Source organism: Salmo trutta, chromosome 2, assembly GCF_901001165.1.
Source record: "Salmo trutta chromosome 2, fSalTru1.1, whole genome shotgun sequence".
NCBI classification, from domain to species: Eukaryota; Metazoa; Chordata; class Actinopteri; order Salmoniformes; family Salmonidae; genus Salmo; species Salmo trutta.
The window spans coordinates 38895111-38919499 of NC_042958.1; the positions used below are offsets into that span (position 1 = coordinate 38895111).

General features: G+C 43.4%; 1 protein-coding gene and 1 pseudogene across 2 annotated transcripts; both read right to left on the minus strand.

Moving 5' to 3' along the window:
• LOC115163068 (serine/threonine-protein kinase mos-like) lies at window positions 1-15545 on the minus strand (annotated as a pseudogene).
• LOC115155092 (zinc finger protein PLAG1-like) lies at window positions 13849-24370 on the minus strand. 2 transcript variants are annotated; one of them, XM_029701873.1, is made up of 3 exons: window positions 24098-24286; window positions 19707-20075; window positions 13849-19195 (listed from the first exon to the last, which is right to left on the minus strand). In XM_029701873.1, the coding sequence occupies exons 2-3, from the start codon at window positions 19955-19957 to the stop codon at window positions 17986-17988; spliced, it is 1461 nt and encodes a 486-aa protein (XP_029557733.1). In that variant the 5' UTR covers window positions 19958-20075; window positions 24098-24286; the 3' UTR covers window positions 13849-17985. The 2 variants fall into 2 exon arrangements, with proteins under 2 accessions (XP_029557733.1, XP_029557734.1); XM_029701874.1 differs by lacking the exon at window positions 24098-24286 and adding an exon at window positions 24315-24370 and having other exon boundaries at window positions 13851-19195.
• Window positions 24371-24389: the final 19 nt, after the last annotated feature.

Here is a 24389-nt window from a genome sequence, read left to right on the forward strand (position 1 = left end):
TCACACGAACTGACTGGGCACTTTGGTCTTTTTGGGAGTCCCGTTAATTTTCTTCACCTTTGTATAATCGAGCAGAAAGAGAGGCATGCAGGAATGTCGCGTCTCAATTTGGGTTAGAGCATGTAATTTGCAAACAACTTTAATAGATAGCACATGTGAGAATTTAGATCATGTCATTAGTGAGGAGTCGTGCTGTACTTCGCTCCGCGGGTAATATTACATTTATTACATTTCATTACAACGGAACAATTTGATTAGTGTAATGTTAGCTGGTAATGTTAGCTAGCTACATAGTTGTCTTTCCTGTCTTTGCATCAAAGATAGAGGTGTAGCTTTGAAAAACTAACAAGGTTAGCTAGCCAGCTGTACTCATTCGCTTCGACGCCGTTTTACAAACAAAGCCAACACCACAGCCACTGCTAGCTAGCCAGCTTTACCAACTAGCAGTACAGTAGAAACTAAATACATTACAACGGAACGATTTGATTAGTGTAATGTTAGCTAGCTACATAGTTGTCTTTGTATCATAGATAAAGGTGTTGTACAGAGTAGCTATCTAGGTTAGTTAGCCAGCTACATTTTCAAACAAAGTCAACAACGCAGCCACTGCTAGCTAGCCAACTCTACCAGCGAGCAGTACTGTGTCATTGAGTGTTCATTCCAATCCCCTTTGTATTAGCGTAGCCTCTCCTGTAGCTTGTTAACCTAGAGTGGCAGTCTGCCTATCCCTGTTCTCTCCTCTCTGCACAGGCCACACAAACGCTTCAAACCGCGTGGCCGCTGCCACTCTAACCTGGTGGTCCCAGCGCGCACAACCCACGTGGAGTTCCAGGTCTCCGGCAGCCTCTGGAACTGCCGGTCTGCGGCCAAAAAGGCAGAGTTCATCTCAGCCTATGCTACCCTCCAGTCCCTCGACTTCTTGGCGCTGACGGAAACATGGATTACCACAGAAAACACTGCTACTCCTACTGCTCTCTCCTCGTCTGACCACGTGTTCTCGCATACCCCGAGAGCATCTGGTAAGCGGGGTGGTGGCACTGGAATCCTCATCTGTCCCAAGTGGACATTCTCTCTTTCTCCCCTGACCCATCTGTCTATCTCCTCATTTGAATTCCATGCTGTCACAGTCACTAGCCCATTCAAGCTTAACATCCTTATAATTTATCGCCCTCCAGGTTCCCTTGGAGAGTTCATCAATGAGCTTGACGCCTTGATAAGTTCCTTTCCTGAGGATGGCTCACCCCTCACAGTTCTGGGTGACTTTAACCTCCCTACGTCTACCTTTGACTCATTTCTCTCTGCCTCCTTCTTTCCACTCCTTTCCTCTTTTGACCTCACCCTCTCACCGTCACCCCTTACTCACAAGGCAGGCAATACGCTTGACCTCATCTTTACTAGATGCTGTTCTTCTACTAATCTCACTGCAACTCCCCTCCAAGTCTCCGACCACTACCTTGTATCCTTTTCCCTCTCGCTCTCCTCCAACACTACTCACTCTGCCCCTACTCAGATGGTATTGCACCCTCGCAACCTTCGCTCTCTCTCTCTCCTGCTACTCTCTCCTCTTCCATGCTATCATCTCTTCCCTCTGCTCAATCCTTCTCCAACCAATATCCTGATTCAGCTTCCTCAACCCTCCTCTCCTCCCTTTCTGCATCCTTTGACTCTCTATGTACCCTATCCTCCCGGCCAGCTCGGTCCTCCCCTCCTGCTCCGTGGCTTGACGACTCATTGCGAGCTCACAGAACAGGGCTCTGGGCAGCCGAGCAGAAATGGAGGAAAACTAGCCTCCCTGCGGACCTGGCATCTTTTCACTCCCTCCTCTCTACATTTTCTTCCTCTGTTTCTGCTGCTAAAGCCACTTTCTACCACTCTAAATTCCAAGCATCTGCCTCTAACCCTAGGAAGCTCTTTGCCACCTTCTCCTCCCTCCTGAATCCTCCTCCCCCTCCCCCCCCTCCCTCTCTGCGGATGACTTCGTCAACCATTTTGAAAAGAAGGTTGACGACATTCGATCCTCGTTTGTTAAGTCAAACGACACCGCTGGTCCTGCTCACGTTGCCCTACCCTATGCTTTGACCTCTTTCTCCCCTCTCTCTCCAGATGAAATCTTGCGACTTGTGACGGCCGGCCGCCCAACAACCTGCCCGCTTGACCCTATCCCCTCCTCTCTTCTCCAGACCATTTCCGGAGACCTTCTCCCCTACCTCACCTCGCTCATCAACTCATCCTTGACCGCTGGCTACGTCCCTTCCGTCTTCAAGAGAGCGAGAGTTGCATCCCTTCTCAAAAAACCTACACTCGATCCCTCCGATGTCAACAACTACAGACCAGTATCCCTTCTTTCTTTTCTCTCCAAAACTCTTGAGCGTGCCATCCTTGGCCAGCTCTCTTGCTATCTCTCTCAGAATGACCTTCTTGATCCAAATCAGTCAGGTTTCAAGACTGGCCATTCAACTGAGACCGCTCTTCTCTGTGTCACGGAGGCTCTCCGCACTGCTAAAGCTAACTCTCTCTCCTCTGCTCTCATCCTTCTAGACCTATCTGCTGCCTTTGATACTGTGAACCATCAGATCCTCCTCTCCACCCTCTCCGAGTTGGGCATCTCCGGCGCGGCTCACTCTTGGATTGCATCCTACCTGACAGGTCGCTCCTACCAGGTGGCGTGGCGAGAATCCGTCTCCGCACCACATGCTCTCACCACTGGTGTCCCCCAGGGCTCTGTTCTAGGCCCTCTCCTTTTCTCGCTATACACCAAGTCACTTGGCTCTGTCATATCCTCACATGGTCTCTCCTATCATTGCTACGCAGACGACACACAATTAATCTTCTCCTTTCCCCCTTCTGATAACCAGGTGGCGAATCGCATCTCTGCATGTCTGGCAGACATATCAGTGTGGATGACGGATCACCACCTCAAGCTGAACCTCGGCAAGATGGAGCTGCTCTTCCTCCCGGGGAAGGACTGCCCCTTCCATGATCTCGCCATCACGGTTGACAACTCCATTGTGTCCTCCTCCCAGAGTGCTAAGAGCCTTGGCGTGACCCTGGACAACACCCTGTCGTTCTCAGCTAACATCAAGGTGGTGACCCGATCCTGTAGGTTCATGCTCTATAACATTCGCAGAGTACGACCCTGCCTTACACAGGAAGCGGCGCAGGTCCTAATCCAGGTACTTGTCATCTCCCATCTGGACTACTGCAACTTGCTGCTGGCGGGGCTCCCTGCCTGTGCCATTAAACAATTACAACTCATCCAGAACGCCGCAGCCCGTCTGGTGTTACACCTTCCCAAGTTCTCGCACGTCACCCCGCTCCTCCGCACACTACACTGGCTTCCAGTTGAAGCTCGCATCTGCTACAAGACCATTGTGCTTGCCTACGGAGCTGTGTGGGGAACGGCACCTCCGTACCTTCAGGCTCTGATCAGTCCCTACACCCAAAGAAGGGCACTGCGTTCATCCACCTCTGGCCTGCTCGCCTCCCTACCTCTGCGGAAGCACAGTTCCCGCTCAGCCCAGTCAAAACTGTTCGCTGCTCTGGCACCCCAATGGTGGAACAAGCTCCCTCACGACGCCAGGACAGCGGAGTCAATCACCACCTTCCGGAGACACCTGAAACCCCACCTCTTTAAGGAATACCTGGGATAGGATAAAGTAATCCTTCTACCCCCCCCCCCCCCAAAAAAGATATAGATGTACTATTGTAAAGTGGATGTTCCACTGGATATCATAAGGTGAATGCACCAATTTGTAAGTCGCTCTGGATAAGAGCGTCTGCTAAATTACGTAAATGTAAAAAATGTAAATGTATATAAACAATGTATTTTACATTGACACATTTTTGTTATCCTTAAAAATCAGGTAAACAAGTAGGCCTAAAACAATTTAGTGCAAAACTCCCTTCAGTATAGGTATATCAGAAATGTATATATTTTAAGAGGTTATGCATTTAAAATAAGGAATAGGTGCCCATATGAGTAGTTTCAATATTAGGCAACTTGTATTTTAAACACTGTTAAAACATCTATTTAGCAGAATTGGCAAAAGAGTGACGGCATCATATGCCTTTTAGTGTGATGTCCCCATTGGGGCCTGGCTTTCACAATTCGCTTGAATTCAGTAAATCAACATGGGAGTCCAACAGGATGTGCATAAAAGCTGTGTGTTAAGTATACATGCGTAAAAGTTAATGGACACCACTGACGGATCACACAATGATATATAGTCTGGCTTGATAATGACAAATAAAAATTAGTCTGGGTTGATAAAGACAAAAAAAGTAAGGTTCAGACCAGATCTTGTCCAGATCTGTGAGGACATCTTGGGTGCTTGGTCTCCACCTTGGCTCGCCAAGGACTTGAGCACAATGTTTCCACAAACATTGTGCACTTGAGCACAATGTTTCCACAGGGTCTCCTTGAAATGTGGAGGTCTCATCAGTGACCAAGGGGCGTAAATTGTATGCAACCACTACATAACACATGTTGCCTGTCGCCTCTATAGGGCCGCTCTCTGGTGATCAGTTGCCAAAGAGTGATGCCAAAGGAGTAGATGTGTCACGGTCGTCGTAATGGATGGACCAAGGCGCGGCGGTTATGTGAATGCTCATTTTTATTAAACACAAAACAAAACAAGAAAACGATGAACGGACGACAAACAGTCTTGTAGACTCACACAGCAATACAAAGAACAATCTCCCACAATCCCCAAAACAAACAAACTCCTAATTATAGAACGTTCAATCAGAGGCAACGATAACCAGCTGCCTCCAATTGAAGGCCCCAATCCCAAATACTAAACATAGAAATAAACACCCTAGAAACAGACATAGAACTGTACAACATAGAACTAAACCAAAAACCCTGGAAACATAGATAAAACGCCCCTCTACAAATAACCCCTTTACTGGTCAGTACGTGACAGTACACCCCCCCCCCCCCCCCAAAGGTGCAGACCCCGGATGCACCTGACAACAAAAATACCCACAAAAAAAACCTAAACTAAAGGGAGGGTGGCTGCCGTCATTGACGGTTCCCGTGCTACACCCCCCCTCCCCAAACCTCCTACAGTGGAGGTGGCTCAGGCTCAGGCCTTAGTCCCCTACCTGACCAGTCCACCCCCACTGAATACCTCTGCCTGAAGCCCGTCACTGTGGACCCTGGACTGTACTCTGGGAGCTCCGGACTGTAGGGCAACTCTGGGAGCTCCGGACTGTAGGATGACTCTGGGAGCTCCGGACTGTAGGACGACTCTGGGAGCTCCGGACTGTAGGACGACTCTGGGAGCTCTGGACTGTAGGACGACTCTCTTGGTTCCGGACAGTGGGACGTCTCTCCTGGTTCCGGACAGTGGGCCGTCTCTCCTGGTTCCGGACAGTGGGCCGTCTCTCCTGGTTCCGGACAGTGGGCCGTCTCTCTTGGTTCCGGACAGTGGGCCGTCTCTCTTGGTTCCGGACAGTGGACCGTCTCTCTTGGTTCCGGACACTCTGGACAAGGCACTGTTGCCGGACACTCTGGACGAGGCACTGTTGCCGGAAGTTCTGGACGAGGCATTGTTGCCAGAAGTTCTGGACGAGGCACTGTTACCAGACACTCTGGACGAGGTACTGTTGTCAGAAGCTCGGGACTGGGCTGACGCACTGGAAGCCTAGTGCTGGTAGTGGAGGTACCAGACTGGGGACACGCACCTCAGGGCTAGTGCGGGGAGCAGGAACAGGACGTACTGGACTGGGCTGATGCACTGGAAGCCTAGTGCGTGGGGCTGGTACTGGAGGTATCAGACTAGGGACACGCACCCCAAGGCTAGTGCGAGGAGCGGGAACAGGACGTACTGGACTGGGCTGATGCACTGGAAGCCTGGTGCGTGGTGCTGGCTTGGGATGTGCCAGACTGGAGACACGCAACTCACGGCTAGTGCGAGGAGCGGGAACAGGATACACTGGACCGTGACTGGCGGTCTCGAGCGCAGCACTGGCTCCACCCTTACTGGCTGGATGCCCGCTTCCCCCTGGCAAATGCGGAGCGCTGGCACCGCGCACACCGGCCTGTAAATACTTGGCCTTGACGCAGTGCGCATTATTCCGAAGCACGGGACCTGTCCAGTAATAGGTTGCCTCCAAAAAGCACGGGGATTTGGCTTGGGGCTTAATCCTGGCCCCGCAAAACTACCAATGTGCCCCCCCCAAAAAAATTATTGGGGCTGCCTCTCAGGTTTAAACGCCAACCGTGTACCCCTGTAACATTCCCGGTCCTCTTTAACCTTCCTCCATGGGCCCTCTCCGGCTATAATCTCCTCCCAGGTCCACGACTCCTGATAGTCCACCTGCTGCTCATTCCTCCGCTGCTTGGTCCGTGGTTGGTGGGAGATTCAGTAACGGCCGTCGTATGAATTGGACCAAGGCGCAGCGGGTATGTGAATGCTCATTTTTATTAAACACGAAACAAAACGATGAACGGACGACAAACAGTCTTGTAGGCTCACACAGCAATACAAAGAACAATCTCCCACAATCCCCAAAACAAACAAACTCCTAATTATAGGACCTTCAATCAGAGGCAACGATAACCAGCTGCCTCCAATTGAAGGCCCCAATTCCAAATACTAAACATAGAAATAAACACCCTAGAAATAGACATAGAACTGTACAACATAGAACTAAACCAAAAACCCCGGAAACATAAATAAAACGCCCCTCTACATAAACACACACTCAAAACCATATAAAACAAATACCCCCTGCCACGTCCGGACCAAAATATAATAACAAATAACCCCTTTACTGGTCAGGATGTGACAAGATGTCTGACTTTGGAGACATGTCTTCCCCGTTCAACCCCTCAGGCACTCGGTGGGTGTAGGTGTCCCTGCCATGACTCATTTGGGGCGTGAGGCTGGACAGACCCTCCCCCCCGAGCTCCAATTTCAGTGAACAGCCAAAGTCAACAATCTTACACAAATCCTCCCTTGAGACCAATACATTGGCCGGTTTGATATCCAAATGCACTATACCGTACCTTACGGCAAAAAAGAGCTTCTGGATATCAGGACAGCGATCACTCACCTCGGATTAGACAAAGATTTTTTGTTCAACAAGCAAGATACACAGGGCATTCTCCAAATACCCGACAGGGACAACATCCCTGTTATTTGCAAGAGGAAGCAACGCAGGTACAGAGGACAAAGAGCCGGATGCCTGGTCAGGACCCGGAAAGGCGAGTGGGAAAGCTGCCGTTACCGTCAATACTACTCGCCAATGTGCAATCATTGGACAATAAACCAGATGAGGCACGATCACGAATATCCTACCAACGGGACATTAAAAACTGTAATATCCTATGTTTCATGGAATCGTGGCTGAATGACGACATGGATTTTCAGCTAGCGGGATATACGCTGCACTGGCAAGATAGAACAGCACACTCCGGTAAGACGAGGGGGAGTGGTCTGTGCATATTTGTAAACAACAGCTGGTGCACGAAATCTAAGGAAGTCTCTAGATTTTGCTCACCTGAATTAGAGTATATTGTTATAAAATGCAGGCCACACTACTTGCCTAGAGAGTTTACAGCTATACTTTTCGTGGCTGTTTATTTACCACCACAGACAGATGCTGGCACCAACACCTCACTCAGTCAGCTGTATAAAGAAATAAGAAAACAGGAAACCCCTCACCCAGAGGCGGCGCTCCTAGTGGCCGGAGACTTTAATGCAGAGAAACTTAAATTACTTCTACCAAATTTCCATCAACATGTTAAATGTGCAACCAGAGGGAAAACAAATCTAAATCACCTGTACTCTACACACAGAGACGCTTACAAAGCTCAGCCTCGCCCTCCATTTGATAAATCTGACCACAACTCTATCCTCCTGATTCCTGCTTAAAAGCAAAAATTAAAGCAGGAAGCACAAGTGACACGGTCTATAAAAAAGTGGTCAGATGAAGCAGATGCTAAACTACAGGATTGTTTTGTTATCAGACTGGAACATGTTCCGGGATTCTTCCGATGGCATTGAGGAGTACACCATATCAGTCACTGGCTTTAACAATAAGTGCATCGAGGACGTCGTCCCCACAGTGACTGTACGTACATACCCCAACCAGAAGCCATGGATTACAGGCAACACTCGCACTGAGCTAAAGGTTAGAGCTGCCCCTTTCAAGGTGCGAGACTCTAACCCGGAAGCTTACAATAAATTCTGCTATGCCCTGTGACGAATCATCAAACAGGCAAAGCGTCAATACAGGGCTAAGATTGAATCATACTAAACCAGCTCCGACGCTCATCTTATGTGGCAGGGCTTGCAAACTATTACAGACTACAAAGGGAAGCACAGCCGCGAGCTGCCCAGTGACACGAGCCTACCAGACGAGCTAAATCACATCTATGCTCGCTTCGAGGCAAGCAACACTGAGGCATGCATGAAAGCATCAGCTGTTCCGGACAACTGTGTGATTACACTCTCTGTAGCCGACGTGAGTAGGACCTTTAAACAGGTTAACATACACAAGGCTGCGGGGCCAGACGGAATACCAGGACGTGTGCTCCGGGCATGTGCTGACCAACTGGCAGGTGTCGTCACTGACATTTTCAACATGTCCCTGATTTAGTCTGTAATACCAACATGTTTCAAGCAGACCACCATAGTCCCTGTGCCCAAGAACACAAAGGCAACCTGCCTAAATGACTACAGACCCGTAGCATGTCCGTAGCCATGAAGCGCTTTGAAAGGTTGGTAATGGCTCACATCAACACAATTATCCCAGAAACCCTAGACCCACTCCAATTTGCATACCGCCCAAACAGATCCACAGATGACACAATATATATATTGCACGCCACACTGCCCTTTCCCACCTGGACAAAAGGAACACTTATGTGAGAATGCTATTCATTGACTACAGCTCAGCGTTCAACACCATAGTACCCTCAAAGCTCATCATTAAGCTAAGGATCCTTGGACTAAACACCTCTGCAACTGGATCCTGGACTTCCTGACGGGCCGCCCCCAGGTGGTGAGGGTGGGTAGCAACACATCTGCCACGCTGATCTACAACACTGGAGCTCCCCAGGGGTGCGTGCTCAGTCCCCTCCTTTACTCCCTGTTCACCCACGACTGCATGGCCAGGCACGACTTCAACACCATCATTAAGTTTGCAGACGACACAACAGTGGTAGGCCTGATCACCGACAACGACGAGACAGCCTATAGGGAGGAGGTCATAGACCTGGCCGGGTGCTGCCAGAATAACAACCTATCCCTCAACGTAACCAAGACTAAGGAGATGATTGTGGACTACAGGAAAAGGAGGACCGAGCACGCCCCCCATTCTCATCGACGGGGCTGTAGTGGAGCAGGTTGAGAGCTTCAAGTTCCTTGGTGTCCACATCAACAACAAACTAGAATGGTCCAAACACACCAAGACAGTCATGAAGAGGGCCTGACAAAGCCTATTCCCCCTCAGGAAACAAAAAATATTTGGCATGGGTCCTGAGATCCTCAAAAGGTTCTACAGCTCCAAAATAGAAAACATCTTGACTGGTTGCATCACTGCCTGGTACGGCAATTGCTCGGCCTCTGACCGCAAGGCACTACAGAGGGTAGTGCCTACGGCCCAGTACATCACTGGGGCTAAGCTGCCTGCCATCCAGGACCTCTACACCAGGTGGTGTCTGAGGAAGGCCCTAAAAATTGTCAAAGACCCCAGCCATCCCAGTCATAGAATATTCTCTCTACTACCACATGGCATGCGGTACCGGAGTGCCAAGTCTAGGACAAAAAGGCTTCTCAACAGTTTTCAACCCCAAGCCATAAGACTCCTGAACAGGTAATCAAATGGCTAACTGGACTATTTGCATTGTGTGCCCCCCCCCCCAGCCCCAATCCCTCTTTTTACGCTGCTGCTACTCTCAGTTTATCATATATGCATAGTCACTTTAACTATACATTCATGTACATACTACCTCAATTGGGCCGACCAACCAGTGCTCCCGCACATTGGCTAACCGGGCTAACCTGTCCACTGCAAGCATACCCGCGCAACCGTAGATGACCTGGTGAAGATTTCCTTCACGTGCATATTCCATTACTCGAGTGCCAATGTTGTCCCCGTTTACCAGATTCACCGGTATGCACGTGGTGTTTGCTATAATGCACACAATGTTCTTATGGCGTAAATGAGCGTGCCTGGATGCGAGCTTATTCTTGGCGCACTTCTTCACTTTTTTGACACCGACAGTCTCCTCAAAGTACACGCCTCTGTAAATGAACCCAACCCCCCTGGTCCGATGGGCTGCATGGGTTGTAGTTCCTGGTTGCGACCTTCCCATGGAACCATTGAGTTGGGATATGTAGGGTGAAATCGTTGCAATAATTTGCCTGTGGAATGCTGCTAGCTCCAAAATCGAGAGATGGATAAAGTTCTTCAGGCAACACGCAAATGAGAGCTTGCGCATGTTGTTATTCGATTAGTTGATAGCTGGAACAAGAGGTAGCCCTAATAAGGAGTAGCCTCGGATATTTAAAGTCAGTCTGTCAATTTTCCAGACATTATAATTATGAGATACCCCTTGATTTTTAGAAGAATATAACTTTTGAAGATGTACACTCTATTGTTTTTTATTGAAGAGACTTCAATAATGTTTAAAAAGTAAACGTTGCTCTCATTGAATGTCATTCCTTGAGCACTAAAGTTAGCCTACTGTAGATAAAATAAATCGTTTTTTGGGTGTGTACTTTACTTGACTATTTTTGACATCTTTTACTTTTACTTCACTACATTCCTTAAGAAAATAAGTTACGTTTTACTCCATACATTTTTCCTGACCCTCAAAAATACTTGTTACATTTTGAATGCTTAGCAGAACAGAAGAACAGTCCAATTCAAGCACTTATCAAAAGAACATCCCTGGTCATCCCTACTGCCTCTGATCTGGAACATTTACTAAACACAAATGCTTCGTTTGTAAATGATGTCTGAGTGTTGGAATGTGCCCCTGGCTTGCCATAAATAAATAAAAAATAACACAATCGTGCCATCTGGTTTACTTAATATAAGGAATTTGAAATGATTTTGATACTTAAGTATATTTTGGAAATTACATTTACTTTTGATACTTAAGTATATTTATAACCAAACACTTTTTAATTATTTTACTGTGTGACTTTCACTTTTACTTGAGTCATTTTCTATTAAGGTATCTTTACTTTTACTCAAGTTTGACAATTGCGTACTTTTTCCACCTCAGATTTTTTGTCAGAAACGCACTCTTTGATAATCTGCACATAGTCGCTAAAAGCTGAAATTTGTTCAATATGCATGGGATTATCTTCCAGTAAAATGTATCTATTATAAATTATTTTGGATTGTAGACCTTACACACATACTGACACACACTTAAAAAATGGACCAACAATTGTGGACTTTTGCATTAATTCTTATTTTATGTTGATTGAGCTTTCATTACACTGTGTAATAACACTGGAGTTGAAGACTGGAGATCTTCACTCTCATAGCAGCAAGGTAGTATGGAAACAAATCAGGTTATTTGGCCGGACAACAAATAATCTGTCTCTTTGGATGTCAATGTTTAAAAATTCATAAAAAGCTGCAGCGTTAATTTCTATTTTACACAACTTATATGCAAACATTATTTTGCCAATATTTATACAAATACAACAGTAGTTTGTAAAATGGATTTTAAGGAATATATAAATGATTAGCAACACGAGTCCATCATTCTCCCAGGATGGCATTGCAATGAAAAATAAATCCAACATGGCTGGAATGCAGTTTGCCTCTAAACAAATCCCTCTGTATAAGTACTACTAGTCCTTTCAGAGATGTGTCCCTTCTCGTGGAGTCATTATCTTCTTCTTCATCATCGCCATCAAGGTCATCTCAGCCTGATTTAATACTGAGGTGACAAGTGAACACTCGCCCAAGCCCTTTTCTGTCAATAAACAGCATGACAAAGGTACCCCATCATACCGCCATACAAAGTGAAGGAGAGAAGCTTGTGACATTACAGGAAAGTCCATACAATACCACAAATAGTCACAGTACATAAAACATATGTACATGAAAACAACTAGGCACACACATGTCAACCATTCAGCTCAATTTGATATTTTTTGTAAAAACAAAGCAAAGAACTAGAAAAGAGGTCTGTGGCACCTTAAGGAGCTTTAGAAGTAATGTTAGCAGCTTGATCCAATACCAAAATATTGCAATATTGCAGTGTTTCTTACATACACATTCAACATGGTTCAATGGTACCACTGAAGCTTATAATGAAGGTTGGCATGAATTGCTAAAGGTCTGTGTCTCTCACTGAAGAAACCCTTGTATCAGATACTCAATAATCCATCAGTGGACACAATAAGTGCCTTCTGAAACCATAAAAAGTATAAAATATGGAGGATATAAAAATATCAGTATCCCAAGCACTTGAACCTTATAAGCTACTCCAATACATTTTCTCAAATTTGATATATAGTTCTCGGATTACTTTTTCATTATCAAGGGTTAATAAAGTGATAATGTCAGAGAAGCCGGTGTTTGGAGGATATATTGGCACAGGTGTTGTTAGGCCCGAGACAAAGTTGAGTAACAAACATATTCAAATAATGATTGACATATTTTCATTAAAAACGTTATTTTGATGAATTTATTCATACTATTTCATCCTTCCACAAGACATATGCTCCCGAGTGGCACAGTGGTCTAAGGCACTGCATCTCAGTGCAAGAGGCATCACTACAGTCCCTGGTTTGAATCCAGGCGGTGTCACATCCGCCTGTGATTGGGAGTCCCACAGGGCGGAGCACAATTGGCCCAGCGTTGTCCGGGTTTTGCCGGGGTAGGCATCATTGTAAATAAGAATGTGACTTGCCTAGTTAAATAAAGGTTAAATAAAATAAATAAAATTGTCCCGACACAAATCTAGGGTTGCTTCCCAAGCCGGCTGTTAATTTGGTCTATCGGTTCGGTTGCCAGGGACGAGACTCAGTCCTTTTGTTATGCATCTATGGACGCGACCCAGATGTTAGTTCAAAATGTTCTTATCCCTTGCTTGCTAGCTAGCCAACTACGGCTAACTTACAGTCACGTCAAACAGTGCAGCCAGAATAACAACAAAGTATTGTTTAAGCTGTTTTCTAGTGACATTTATTTGTATACATCCATATGAGCCAAAGATGCGCGATTTTGCCTGGCATAGAAAATGTCCTCTCTCGTCAAGACACCGTTGTTCAGTGGAGCTAGAAAACAACACTGCTAACACAATCACTTCAAACTTAAGCTGGAAAGACAGCAAACTAGCTGCATTTCGTTTCGTTTGACCTGTTTCTATTGACATTTCTTTGTATATATCCATAAAAATTATGCCAGCGGAGTCATGATTTCGACTGGCTGAGAAACGCTGCCTGCCTGTCTGTCTGGTCTTGACATGTTCATTACTATGGGACAGCTGGAGATCGAATTTCAATATTGAACATTTCAAATGTCGTGGAGACAGACAGCAAGGTTTATACAAATCTCAGCTGTTGAAAATCAAATGCTAGTCTAAAAGAAATGGGAGGTAATGTCTAGATGCTTTTTATAGTGGAGATCAAGTTTATATATTGCCTCGGTGGGCTAATAAGACAGTGGATTGCAAAGTAAGATGGAACAGAGTAAATAGGCATTTCAACATCATAGTTTTAGCTGGTGGTAACTTGTGGAATAGACACTGGCTGGAATGCGCTTTTAACCAATCAGCATCCACCCGTTGTATAAAAGTCAAACAAATTGTCAGCATAGATATAGATGCTAAGGAATTTGGCATATGTAAAATGACTGCAATGATGTGAAAATAGAGTCTTTAATATCTGACAGATAGACCCCTCAATGAGACACACGGAACATTTGTGCAAGTAAAGCAAAAATTAAATGTTGATAGTAAAACACTGTAAAAACTGTACCTGTAAAAATAAAACATTTAATATTGTATTTACACGTTAATTTTCTCTAAAGAGGTAACTTTGACATCTATACTTTCTGTAATAAAGATATTTTAAAGAAGAAAAAAGTATTGGAGGAAACAAAGGCAATCCATTTTCCAAAAGTGCTAAGATTAAAATAAATCTGGCTTACCAAACATTTTATGTAAAACTACAAATCTTCAAGACACACTGACAGCACACACCTCCATAACACTTGAAAACATTACACAGACATTCAGCTTCCCCTTTCAATGACATCACGTGGCCCTTACTAAAGTTATATTATTTTCAGTCAAGAAATGTTGAAGGAACAGGGGGGATTCAAAGCAGTTTTTTGCCTTAATGATTATTTTTAACAGAGTAGAACAATGTCATGTTTTGCTCCAAGGGAAAACACTGCTGGACAGTCTGTGTTATGTTAAATTAATGAGTTAAAGTAAACACTTCATACCAATTGTACAGTCACTAAACTGGGCACACAGACTTTTCTTTAAACATACAAGTTGGAGCTAAAGCTACAACCTAAAGTGGACCTCACTGTAAATGAACAGCCCAACTACTGTACTTTTTCGGTCATTATGATCAAGCGAATCAATATTACTCCCATAGGTTACATGAACATACAGAGTTAGTTTACATGAAAATGTAATGTTTTTAGGATTATAAAAATGTACTTGAATTATATCCAAATAGTTAATCAACTAAGACAAAGGTTTCTCACATAATATTTAACTATTTCAAATGGGATCTATGTATAAAAGTGATTTACGGTTTACATGACAGAATTAAATAGTAAAACTTGATTAATTAAACTGGATATGCAGTATGTTGCTACTATTAATCAAAATGCTATAGGCACAGATTGCTTGCTTGTAATCAGCCCTGCTGTACTGAAACGAACGAGGTTGAAAGTTGTGTGTGAGGTCCTCATTTTCAGACCTTCTCCCTTTGAGTGAGGCAAAGACACTTATAAATGCCACTTCTCGAAGAAGGGTACAAAATACTGTAAAATATATCCATTAAAGGCAAAGGTTGACTTTCATCTGAAGACAACACTCTCCATCACCATAGCATTACATCCCAGGTTTATCAATATCATTCCTCAATGATGGGTTTGAATTGATCTAGATACTTAGATCTCAGTTGTAACTAAAAAATATATATTCTCTGAGAGCCATACGCTATCATTGAGCAAAGCAGAAACAGAGGTGTTTAGATTTTCAGATGCACACGCACGCACACATGCACAGTCACACACACACAGCGCCAAGAACACAAGTTCCTAAAGACTGGCAGTGACCTAAGCCGTTTCATCTAACATAGCTGTTCAGGAACAGTTTGACGGCAGCAGAGTCAGTGCCTCTCAGCACAGTGTTACTGTCACTTCTTGAACAGACCAACCATGTCTAGTTTTTAATTTTGCAGTTCAAGTGAGAAATGTTTCCATTACACACACTATACATGAATGAAAGTATACTAACACAAACTCTGTCTCTGACCAAAGAGTGTCTTGAACCCATGCTGGTAGTAATATAGGCATGTCCTCTCACCGTCATCCATAGTTCATCATTGCTAGTTTCTACTGTATATCATACAGCACTATGCAACACAATGTACAAAATTGACAAGATCATTCTGAGCGACTAAAAACCAAACCTCAGAAACACTCTACAACCATGGCAGCTGAGAATGAACTCAAGCCGAATTCATATCATGCAGAGAGGTGTGCAATCCAGTACTTTATCTAAACCTACAATGTCAAAACAACTGCTACCTAAGTTGGTGCTAAGGGGCTACTTCAGGGACTGGTAAGCTAAAGTAGTCATGTATCAGTCTTATTGAAACAGCAATTGTGGGGAAGCATTTTCTATGCTGAGCAGAAAATGATTGATATGCTGTCTGCCATTGGTCGATATACTTATATTTGAGGAATCCTTATTTGTGAATGGTACTGTATAACAAGGGCAATGTCATTCCTGGCTGGCTGTAATATTGTATTTACATTCTCTACCTGTTAATAAAATGTATGTTCTGTCTTCACCTGACAAACTAACAACTTTTGTAGTTAAAACTCTAAAGATAGCTTATGTCATATGGATGCAAGCTTATGTCATTTTCACAAAATAAAAACCCAAATATTGTAATTGTATTATTATGGGCCTTGAAAATAATCTTGGATTACTGGATCCTGACTTGAAATTTAAAGTTGGGACATTACTTGGCACTGAGTAAATGAACAACCTGTCACATATGACATTAAAAGTGCTTTGCATTCATTTCTCTGAATGTCTGCATGTGTGAGGGAAAAATCTCCCATTCACACATGATTAATCCATCCCACCACCTTGATGAGTTGTAACAGACAATTCTGTTCTGACCCCTCTATAGTCTCCCAGATTGCAGAGAAGAGGACCCTCACATAGACAATCACTTAATTGCCCTTGACTGGAAACACAAACACGTGAAGTAGGCACACACAAACCTGCGCATACACATTCAAGGTGACCAGATATGTTTACAGATCCCACAGGAGGCTAGTGAGGGGAGTAAGGCTCATAATAATTGCTTGAATGGAGTGACTGAAATGGATACCATTCCATTTATTCAGTTCCAGCCATTACTATGAGCCCGTCCTCACCAATTAAGGTGCCTCTAGCCACCTGTGACAGACACCCATCTAGCACTTCAAACTGCACAATGGATATATTTTTCTTTGTAACTGGTGGCTCAACTTCACTTGTTTCCTGCTGTTGAAATATTGCTAACATTATCCTTGATTTGATGCATGATTGGGTTATAGTTCCCCATACTATTTCTAACCTCATATCCGGTATTAACACCTGTTGACTGTGGAAAGACAAATTGCCCCCAGTTATGTGGCAGTGCTTTATTGTTGTTTCTATTGTCTGGTTCCATTTCAGTCCTTAGTCCCTTCCACTAGCTCCTGGCCTTTGATAACCACAGTTATGAAATGACTGGATAGGTGAAAGCATAGATGATGGCTCAACAACCTTAATCCAAGTGGAGATTTTACAATTTTGCTTTCCAATCCAGTCCATAAAACAAAGCAGTAGGTAGCAGCAAAAGGCTAGGGGCCGAAATGGTACCGGGCCTATGTTAATAATCTTGCCTTAAAAAGTTATATTATCTTGTCACCTTTTATATGAAATAAATTGAAATGAGGATGAACAACTTAGTCTATTTCTGGTTCAGTTATTTCAAGGGTCTATAGGGGAACAACTAGGCAGCAGCAATGTTTACAACCATCAGCAACAGCATGACACTATTCTGCCTGGCAATTCAGTCCATATTTGGTTGACTTTGGTTTTGATAGGGTAACAGGGATGGTTCTCACACTATCTTCCAAAAGCGGCTTTTCAGTACCTTATGTCTAATAACGTATGATTCCAATTGCTTGAAATCCTAAAACAAAAAACGATAACAAAGACATTTTTAAATGTTTTGCATTGCTGACATTCAACATCACACAAAGTGCTATATGAAAATATGGTTAAATCGACAAACTAAGTTAAAGGAATTGCAAGGCAAGATAGAAATATAAATACAATATAGAAATACATCACTGTAATCTCATTCCTACATAAATTAATCTATGGAAAACTCCAAAACCCTAGATATGTTTGATTGTTGTTGTGTATACTAAAAGGGACTGTGTCAGTCATCAGCATTATAGTGGTGAATTTGTAAGGGTGGTGATATAGCATTGTTGACACTAACCAAATGAAATGTCATCCATTATCCCATGGCTTGAGCTATGTGGTTGAGCCAAACTACTTGTTTATCTGTATTTAAAGAATCCCATAATTGTTGAACAGAAGTGCAATTATGGAGTAGTTTTGTGCAGACACATGAAAAAAATTGTTACTGCTATAAAAATACAAATAAGCTTATTTTTTTTATCAACCTGTGTGTGTGTGTGTACTGTAAGTGTGTGCATGCGTGGATTATGGGTATGCGTGTGTGTTTGTGTTTTGTCATCTCACTGGAAGGCCTGGTGGAAGCGGGGCAGCGTGGTGGTTGTGCTCAGGTTTGAGGAATAGGAGGAGTGGCCAAGGAGGGGGCTGATACCCCCCCCACTTCCCGCTACCTTGTGGGAATCCGGGGGCTGGGGCGGTAGCTGGACGAGAGACAGTGCCTCCTCTGGCAGGTAGGGGAACCCGCCTAAACCCCCGCCGGCTGCCGGCTGGTGCCCATACGGGGGGCCATTCAATGGCAGGAAGTTGAAGAGCTGTGAGAAGTCGACCAACGAGGAAGAGGCCAGCGACTCACCCACTGCCACGATTTTGGACAGAGACACATCGCCGGGCGAGGTCTCATCCAACAAGCCCACCTGGGAGTCCAACTCCAGTTTGGAGGCGGAGGATAGCTGGGCCCCCTCAGCCCAGGAGGGCATGCCACTCTGCAGTTCCATCAGATACGTCTCCAGTTCTTCCTTTAGATTCTGCTCCCTCTCCAGGGTGGAGATGGAGTATGAGGTAAGGTTGGAGCCCAGCTGGTACTTTAGGGAGAAGGGGTGTGGGGGATTGGGCTCTATGTCCAGGGGGGGCATGGTGGGGCAGTGGTGCTGGGGAAGGAGAGGGCCGCCGTAGAGGTTGAGCTGGAGCTGCCTGCGCGGCACTGACATGGTGGCCAGCTCACCCTTGACACCTCCAGCCATCCCGTTGGAGAAGGGGGATGCCAGCGAATCGTCTGGCTCCGTCTTGACCCTCAGCAGCTCGCGGACGTGGCTTTTTTTCACATGACGCGTCAGGTGGTCCTTCCGGCCGAATCGCTGTGCGCAGTACTGGCACAGGAAGTCCTTACGGCCCGTGTGCACCACCATGTGGCGCCGCACGTCCTTGCGCGTGATGAAGCGGCGCTCGCAGAGCTCGCACCTGTGCTTCTTGTCTTTGGTGCCGCCCGAGGCCTTGCCGGCGTGGGTCTTGAGGTGCTCCAGGAGCAGGCCTGTGCTGGCGAATGGCTGCAGGCACACCTGGCAGGTGAGATCTCCGCTGTTGGCCGCATGCAGGGCCAGGTGGCGCTTGAAGCCCAGCTTGGTGTTGTAGCTCTTGCTGCATTCCTGGCAGGTGAAGGCCTCCTTGTTGGGGTCGTGAGTGTGTAGGTGGTTCTTTAAGTGATCCTTGCGCTGGAACATTTTCTCACAGTACGTACATTTGTGGGTTTTCTCCGGCGAGTGTGTCACCATATGCCTTCGAACACAGATGACATTCAATCAACACTTCATATTTCAGCAATAACTCTTTCTGCTTATTAGGGCCAGGACGGTACCAGTATCGTTATACTTGTTAGTATCGTGGCAAGGAAACAAAAAACAAAGCAGATTTCACTTCTTTAGGAAAACAGCCCTAATGTTGGAAACAAACATCATTATGTAGTCCACCAGAGTCACATTGATTTATTTTCCAAGGTATAGCACACAATATTTTACAGCAGGTTTTTAAAGGCCCAAAGAGTTCGATCTGCTTCATGTTTACATTTTTGCCATGGAAAAAATATTGCGATACTGGAATCGTCACTGCCCTAGTGCTTATGTAAGCATGCTAGTCAGGACAGATACATATGATCTTAAAACTTCAATAATCCATGAATGTATACAATGACAGACTACTAAAGATAACAACTACATATTACAGTAAGTGTTGTACATACAGAAGAATACAGAATGGCCTACTAGAAGATAACGGGCGCTTTTTCTGTTACCGTAGCAGCTTGTATTTGGAGACGAAGGCTTTGGTGCAGTCCTGGTGGGAGCACCGGTACGGTCTCTCTCCCGTGTGTGAGTATGAGTGCACCTTTAGCTTCTCCACGCTGTTGAAGGCCTTCTCACACAGCTGACAGGGGAAGTTCTTCCTGGGCTTGCCCCCTTCCGCTCTCTTTCGCCTCCCTGTGGCCACCGCGAGCCTGGCTTTATCTGAAATGTGGTCTAGGTGCCCCTGGGTTCCCGTGGCCATTGCACCCTAGGACAACGCGGCTGGCTGGACAGGGACGCGGTTCCCACCTAGTGTCGATGACGCTTGTTCTTTATCCAGTTTTATGTGCTCAACACCGCCAGGACTCAGAGGCCTGAGGCTGTGTGTGTGTGTGTGTGTGTGTGTGTGTGTGTGTGTGTGTGTGTGTGAGAGAGAGAGAGAGAGAGAGAGAAAAAGGTCAATGTTCACATTCAAACGGGTAAGAAATTCTACTGAAATTCCATATCATTCTACAAGTAGGGGAATACATTTGTTATTTTGATTATTTCCACAGTTTCCAAATATTTCACAGATGACGCTGAAGGTATATCAAATTCAATGAAAGTAGTGAGATGTATAGGGTATGAATAATATACATTTTTGAGTTGATACAATGTATTTATATAAAGCCCAGTATTGATCAGAAGCCCCTGTGTGTCATTCATTGATTACATTTATAAGATTGAAAATCCAGACAAAATCCAGTCATAGAGAAGGTTCTAAAACAGTAATCAAGCTATTGCTTTTAAATATAGCAATCAATCCATCTTGATCCTGTATTTCTCCACTATCGGGACATGATTCAGAAGGCTTCCAGTATAACATTCCCGCAGCAACAGGAACGCAGCTTCTGCCAAATCCGCATGGCTAATTACCAAGTCGGATTATCCCGGACGTGGAGCAAATAGTCCTAACTACCAATGCAAGCGGAGAAGGGAAATGTGCAACAGGGAGCAGAGGAAGCGCACAGGAGCTCTCATTAAAAACCTGTCTGCGCTACATAATAAATACCTACTGGATATAGCATAAGAGGAAGCTATAGTACACATTAAGGATCAGTTGATCTCCACACAGTGACCAGGTTATAGCCCATGGGAAGACAAGACTGGGCGATACAGAACTAGGAGAAACAGTAATGGAACCAGCGATGGAAGAAGAAATTAGATGTATAGCAGAAGAATATGGGGAGAGCAAACATGTTTTGTAATGATCACACTTATTAGAGAGGGTTATTAATACTAAGTTCAGGTGTGCTAAGACAGGCATCCATAGCTTGATAGTTATGTCTTTAGATTCAGCTTAAGCATTTATCATTTTTCATTACTCTCAATATATAGGTAATGTTGTGTAAAGGGCAATTTTTTTATAGCTAAATGTATGGTAAAGGTCTTGTAAGCTCACTGCTCTGATGCCTTGTTTTAGCTGCTTAAAAAACTCTGAGACTGCACATTTTAACTCATCTTTGTAGGATGAACAATCACAGCAGTCTTATACAATTAAAGATGGTTAAAATGTGCCGTCTCAGAGTTTTTTAAGCAGCTAAAACAAGGCATCAGAGCAGTGAGCTGGTTGTATTCATTAAACAACAATAAAATATAATGGTTGGGATACAATCATTCATAGACGGACAATTCATAACAATGTATTAGAATGCTAGTGAAAAATAATGGAGGTGTTCCATCATCTTTAAAACATTATGAAATCAAAAATAACACTTTCTGATTAATCAAATGATTATCAAAACCCTTTCTGGTGATCTGTATTCACAATGCACAAGTCTAATAAAAGACAAATTAAAGCACTTAAAAACTGGTATTTAGAATTTCAACAGGGTGACATATTTTAGTGTCTAAAGATGTTTTGATTGATTAGAACTTAGTGTTCTGTCTTTGATAAGTTTTGTGATAATGAGGTTTGCAAATCATCTCTAAATTACCATACTTCTTATTAAGACAAATCCTCTTTCTTAATGTAACATTAAACATACTTTTTTCTCTTTCTCAATCCTCTCACTATCTGTCTAAGAACATTGCTTTATAGACATATAATACCATTGATGTTAGATAAGTAAACTATGACAAAGTAGAAGTGAATCATTGGGTTGTACTAATATTTCTAACACTATTCTCGCGATATTCATACATAGAAAAAAAATCATAAAATACATAATCTCAGTGAGACAAGATGGTTAGCCTACACAACTGTACTTGATACATTTCTTACACTGGTGAGCATTTGAGCTCAAGCCCCAATTGAGTACTCCAATTTTAAACACATCAACCAAGACAACAGAGGCCATCTTCAAAAAGATACTGGATCACTGGAATAGGTCAATTAAAATGTGTATATTTAAGGTCTTATGATTTGAGTAGATGAAAAAACATTACATCAACAATGTAAAGATATTAAGTACATCAAATGCTCTATCAATATCAACACTTTGGAGCCAATTGTAGATTTTATTCTACCTTATACCAACAAGAAAATGTAACCTAACTTGTTTAACGTAACTGTACAGTTTTTAAGATCTTAAGTAGTATATAAGTAGTATTATACCACCATCTAAGATATATACAAGTTGCATGAAACTAAGTGTTTTAATGCAACAGATTCATCTTATTTGGCTCAATAACACATAATGAATGTCAAAGAAACAACGTTTCTTTCTCAATATCTCGTGCAAAGTCTTCTAAAATACAAACTTGATTAAAATATATCAAATCAAAGACAAACAAAAGGCTTATCTTTAATACAATACAATACACCAAAAACACCATGCATATAGTCAAGTTATTACATTATGATAGGAAAAATATGTGAACCACTGGTAGCTTAACTCAGATAATAAGAATGCAATGATTTTGACATTATGTAAAACTATATTTAGCATATAATTGAACGTTTTTTTTCAGAGCTGTATGCCTACATCTATATGCATTACGTAAATGGCGATCAAACTGGTTTATAAACTTGGAAACGAAAGTCAAGGGAAAGCTTTCTCTTTAAATTAAAAAAGTTTTCCCCATGTGAAAACCAATTTAGCAAAGCATCCACTTCAAAATCAGGGTTTACACATCTTGCCATTCACCATATGAGCCAAATATGTATTATATTGAAGTCAACATCAACATATTGTCTAAACATGCACAATAAGATTTCCATAGCGCAACTGTGGCATTCAAAAGAAACCATCCCAAAACAACCAATAGCCTAGCTTACATGACTAAAACCAAAGCCAAACAGCAGTGTGTAAACCCATCGAGAGTTCACTTGTAGGCTACAGGTTTTGCCATGTTGCTATAGGCTCCTCGTGCGTCCTATAGCCATGAGCAGCAACATTCAGATAGCAGGGGATCATTGTTATGGCTAACAATAACCTGGGAATAGTTTTCTACACGACACAAAAACTAGGTAGCCTACTGTATCAGTGCATTATACATGCAATGATACTAATCATCATGTCCAATCTGAATATGATATATAAGCAACATACAAATATAAACATTTTAAATAGTCGCATCAAAATCAATGGGACATTATTATGATTTGATAACACAGCAGGGCAGCATAATAGCATCCAATGCATGTTGTTAAAAAAAGTTGTAATGTCACGTGCACAGTGCAAATGGCTTAGTATAACTATTTCTGTACAAAATAGACGGACATGAACAACACAATGTTTAGCATCGCCTAATTAGTTTGCCCGCAATTCTCCCTCCATTTTGGTTGTTTATGGTTTTGACAAGCAACTTCTTCTCTTCGATACTTGTAAACTAACTCAAAGTTGCACTGTCATCTCAGATTTTAGTCAAAGACGTGTTTGGTCTACATTCTGGATGAAAACATTACTTAATACAGAGAATTAAATCACAATGCACATATTACATTTCATTTTTAATGCATGTTTCGGCAATGCAAATATGCTTCTATCCATCTGGGTATGTTTACAGTGATTTCAGGTGAGTAAAAATAAAACCTGAATGCGCACAGCATGCATTTTTTTTATTTATAACTTTGATATAGGCCAAGTACGCGTGTTTCAAGTCAGCTGTTCTCGCAGCACGGTTGTCGATATATTCAGAAAAAAACTTAACTTGTTCACTTTTCTCAACTCAACTATTTAATCGTTGTTGACATTCAGTAGCATGCAACATAGTCATGACTAGCACTAACGTCACAATTTATTTTACTTTTCTTAATATTTATGCCATGTCTTCCTTTAGTTTCCTCTGAGGTCCCGAACTGGGTGCTGATTAACACAAACGTTTCCCCCCCAGCTCACCCCTCTCTCATAATTTGAATAACCCCGATATTTTAATTCAATAACCCCGTAACAATTTACTTATATTACGCCAAACTCACCCCATGAGCTTTAACATCCTTTCTGCAGAATTTTTCTTGACTTTCAACTATTTTACGAATTTTTAACAATTATTTTTCTCATATTTTTTGCTAGACGCGGCGGGCCTGAAAATTGTTTGCTTTCCCCTCTTTCCAGCAGCCATGCAACCAAACATACATTTTGGGCACGCCCACTCAATATCCCTCCCACCTCTTATTTTTAATTTGTGTAACGTACTGTCACTTTCATATTTCAGTGTCCTTGATAGTCCCTTTTAATAAAGCTACATTTTGGACTCGCTAGTGATACTGT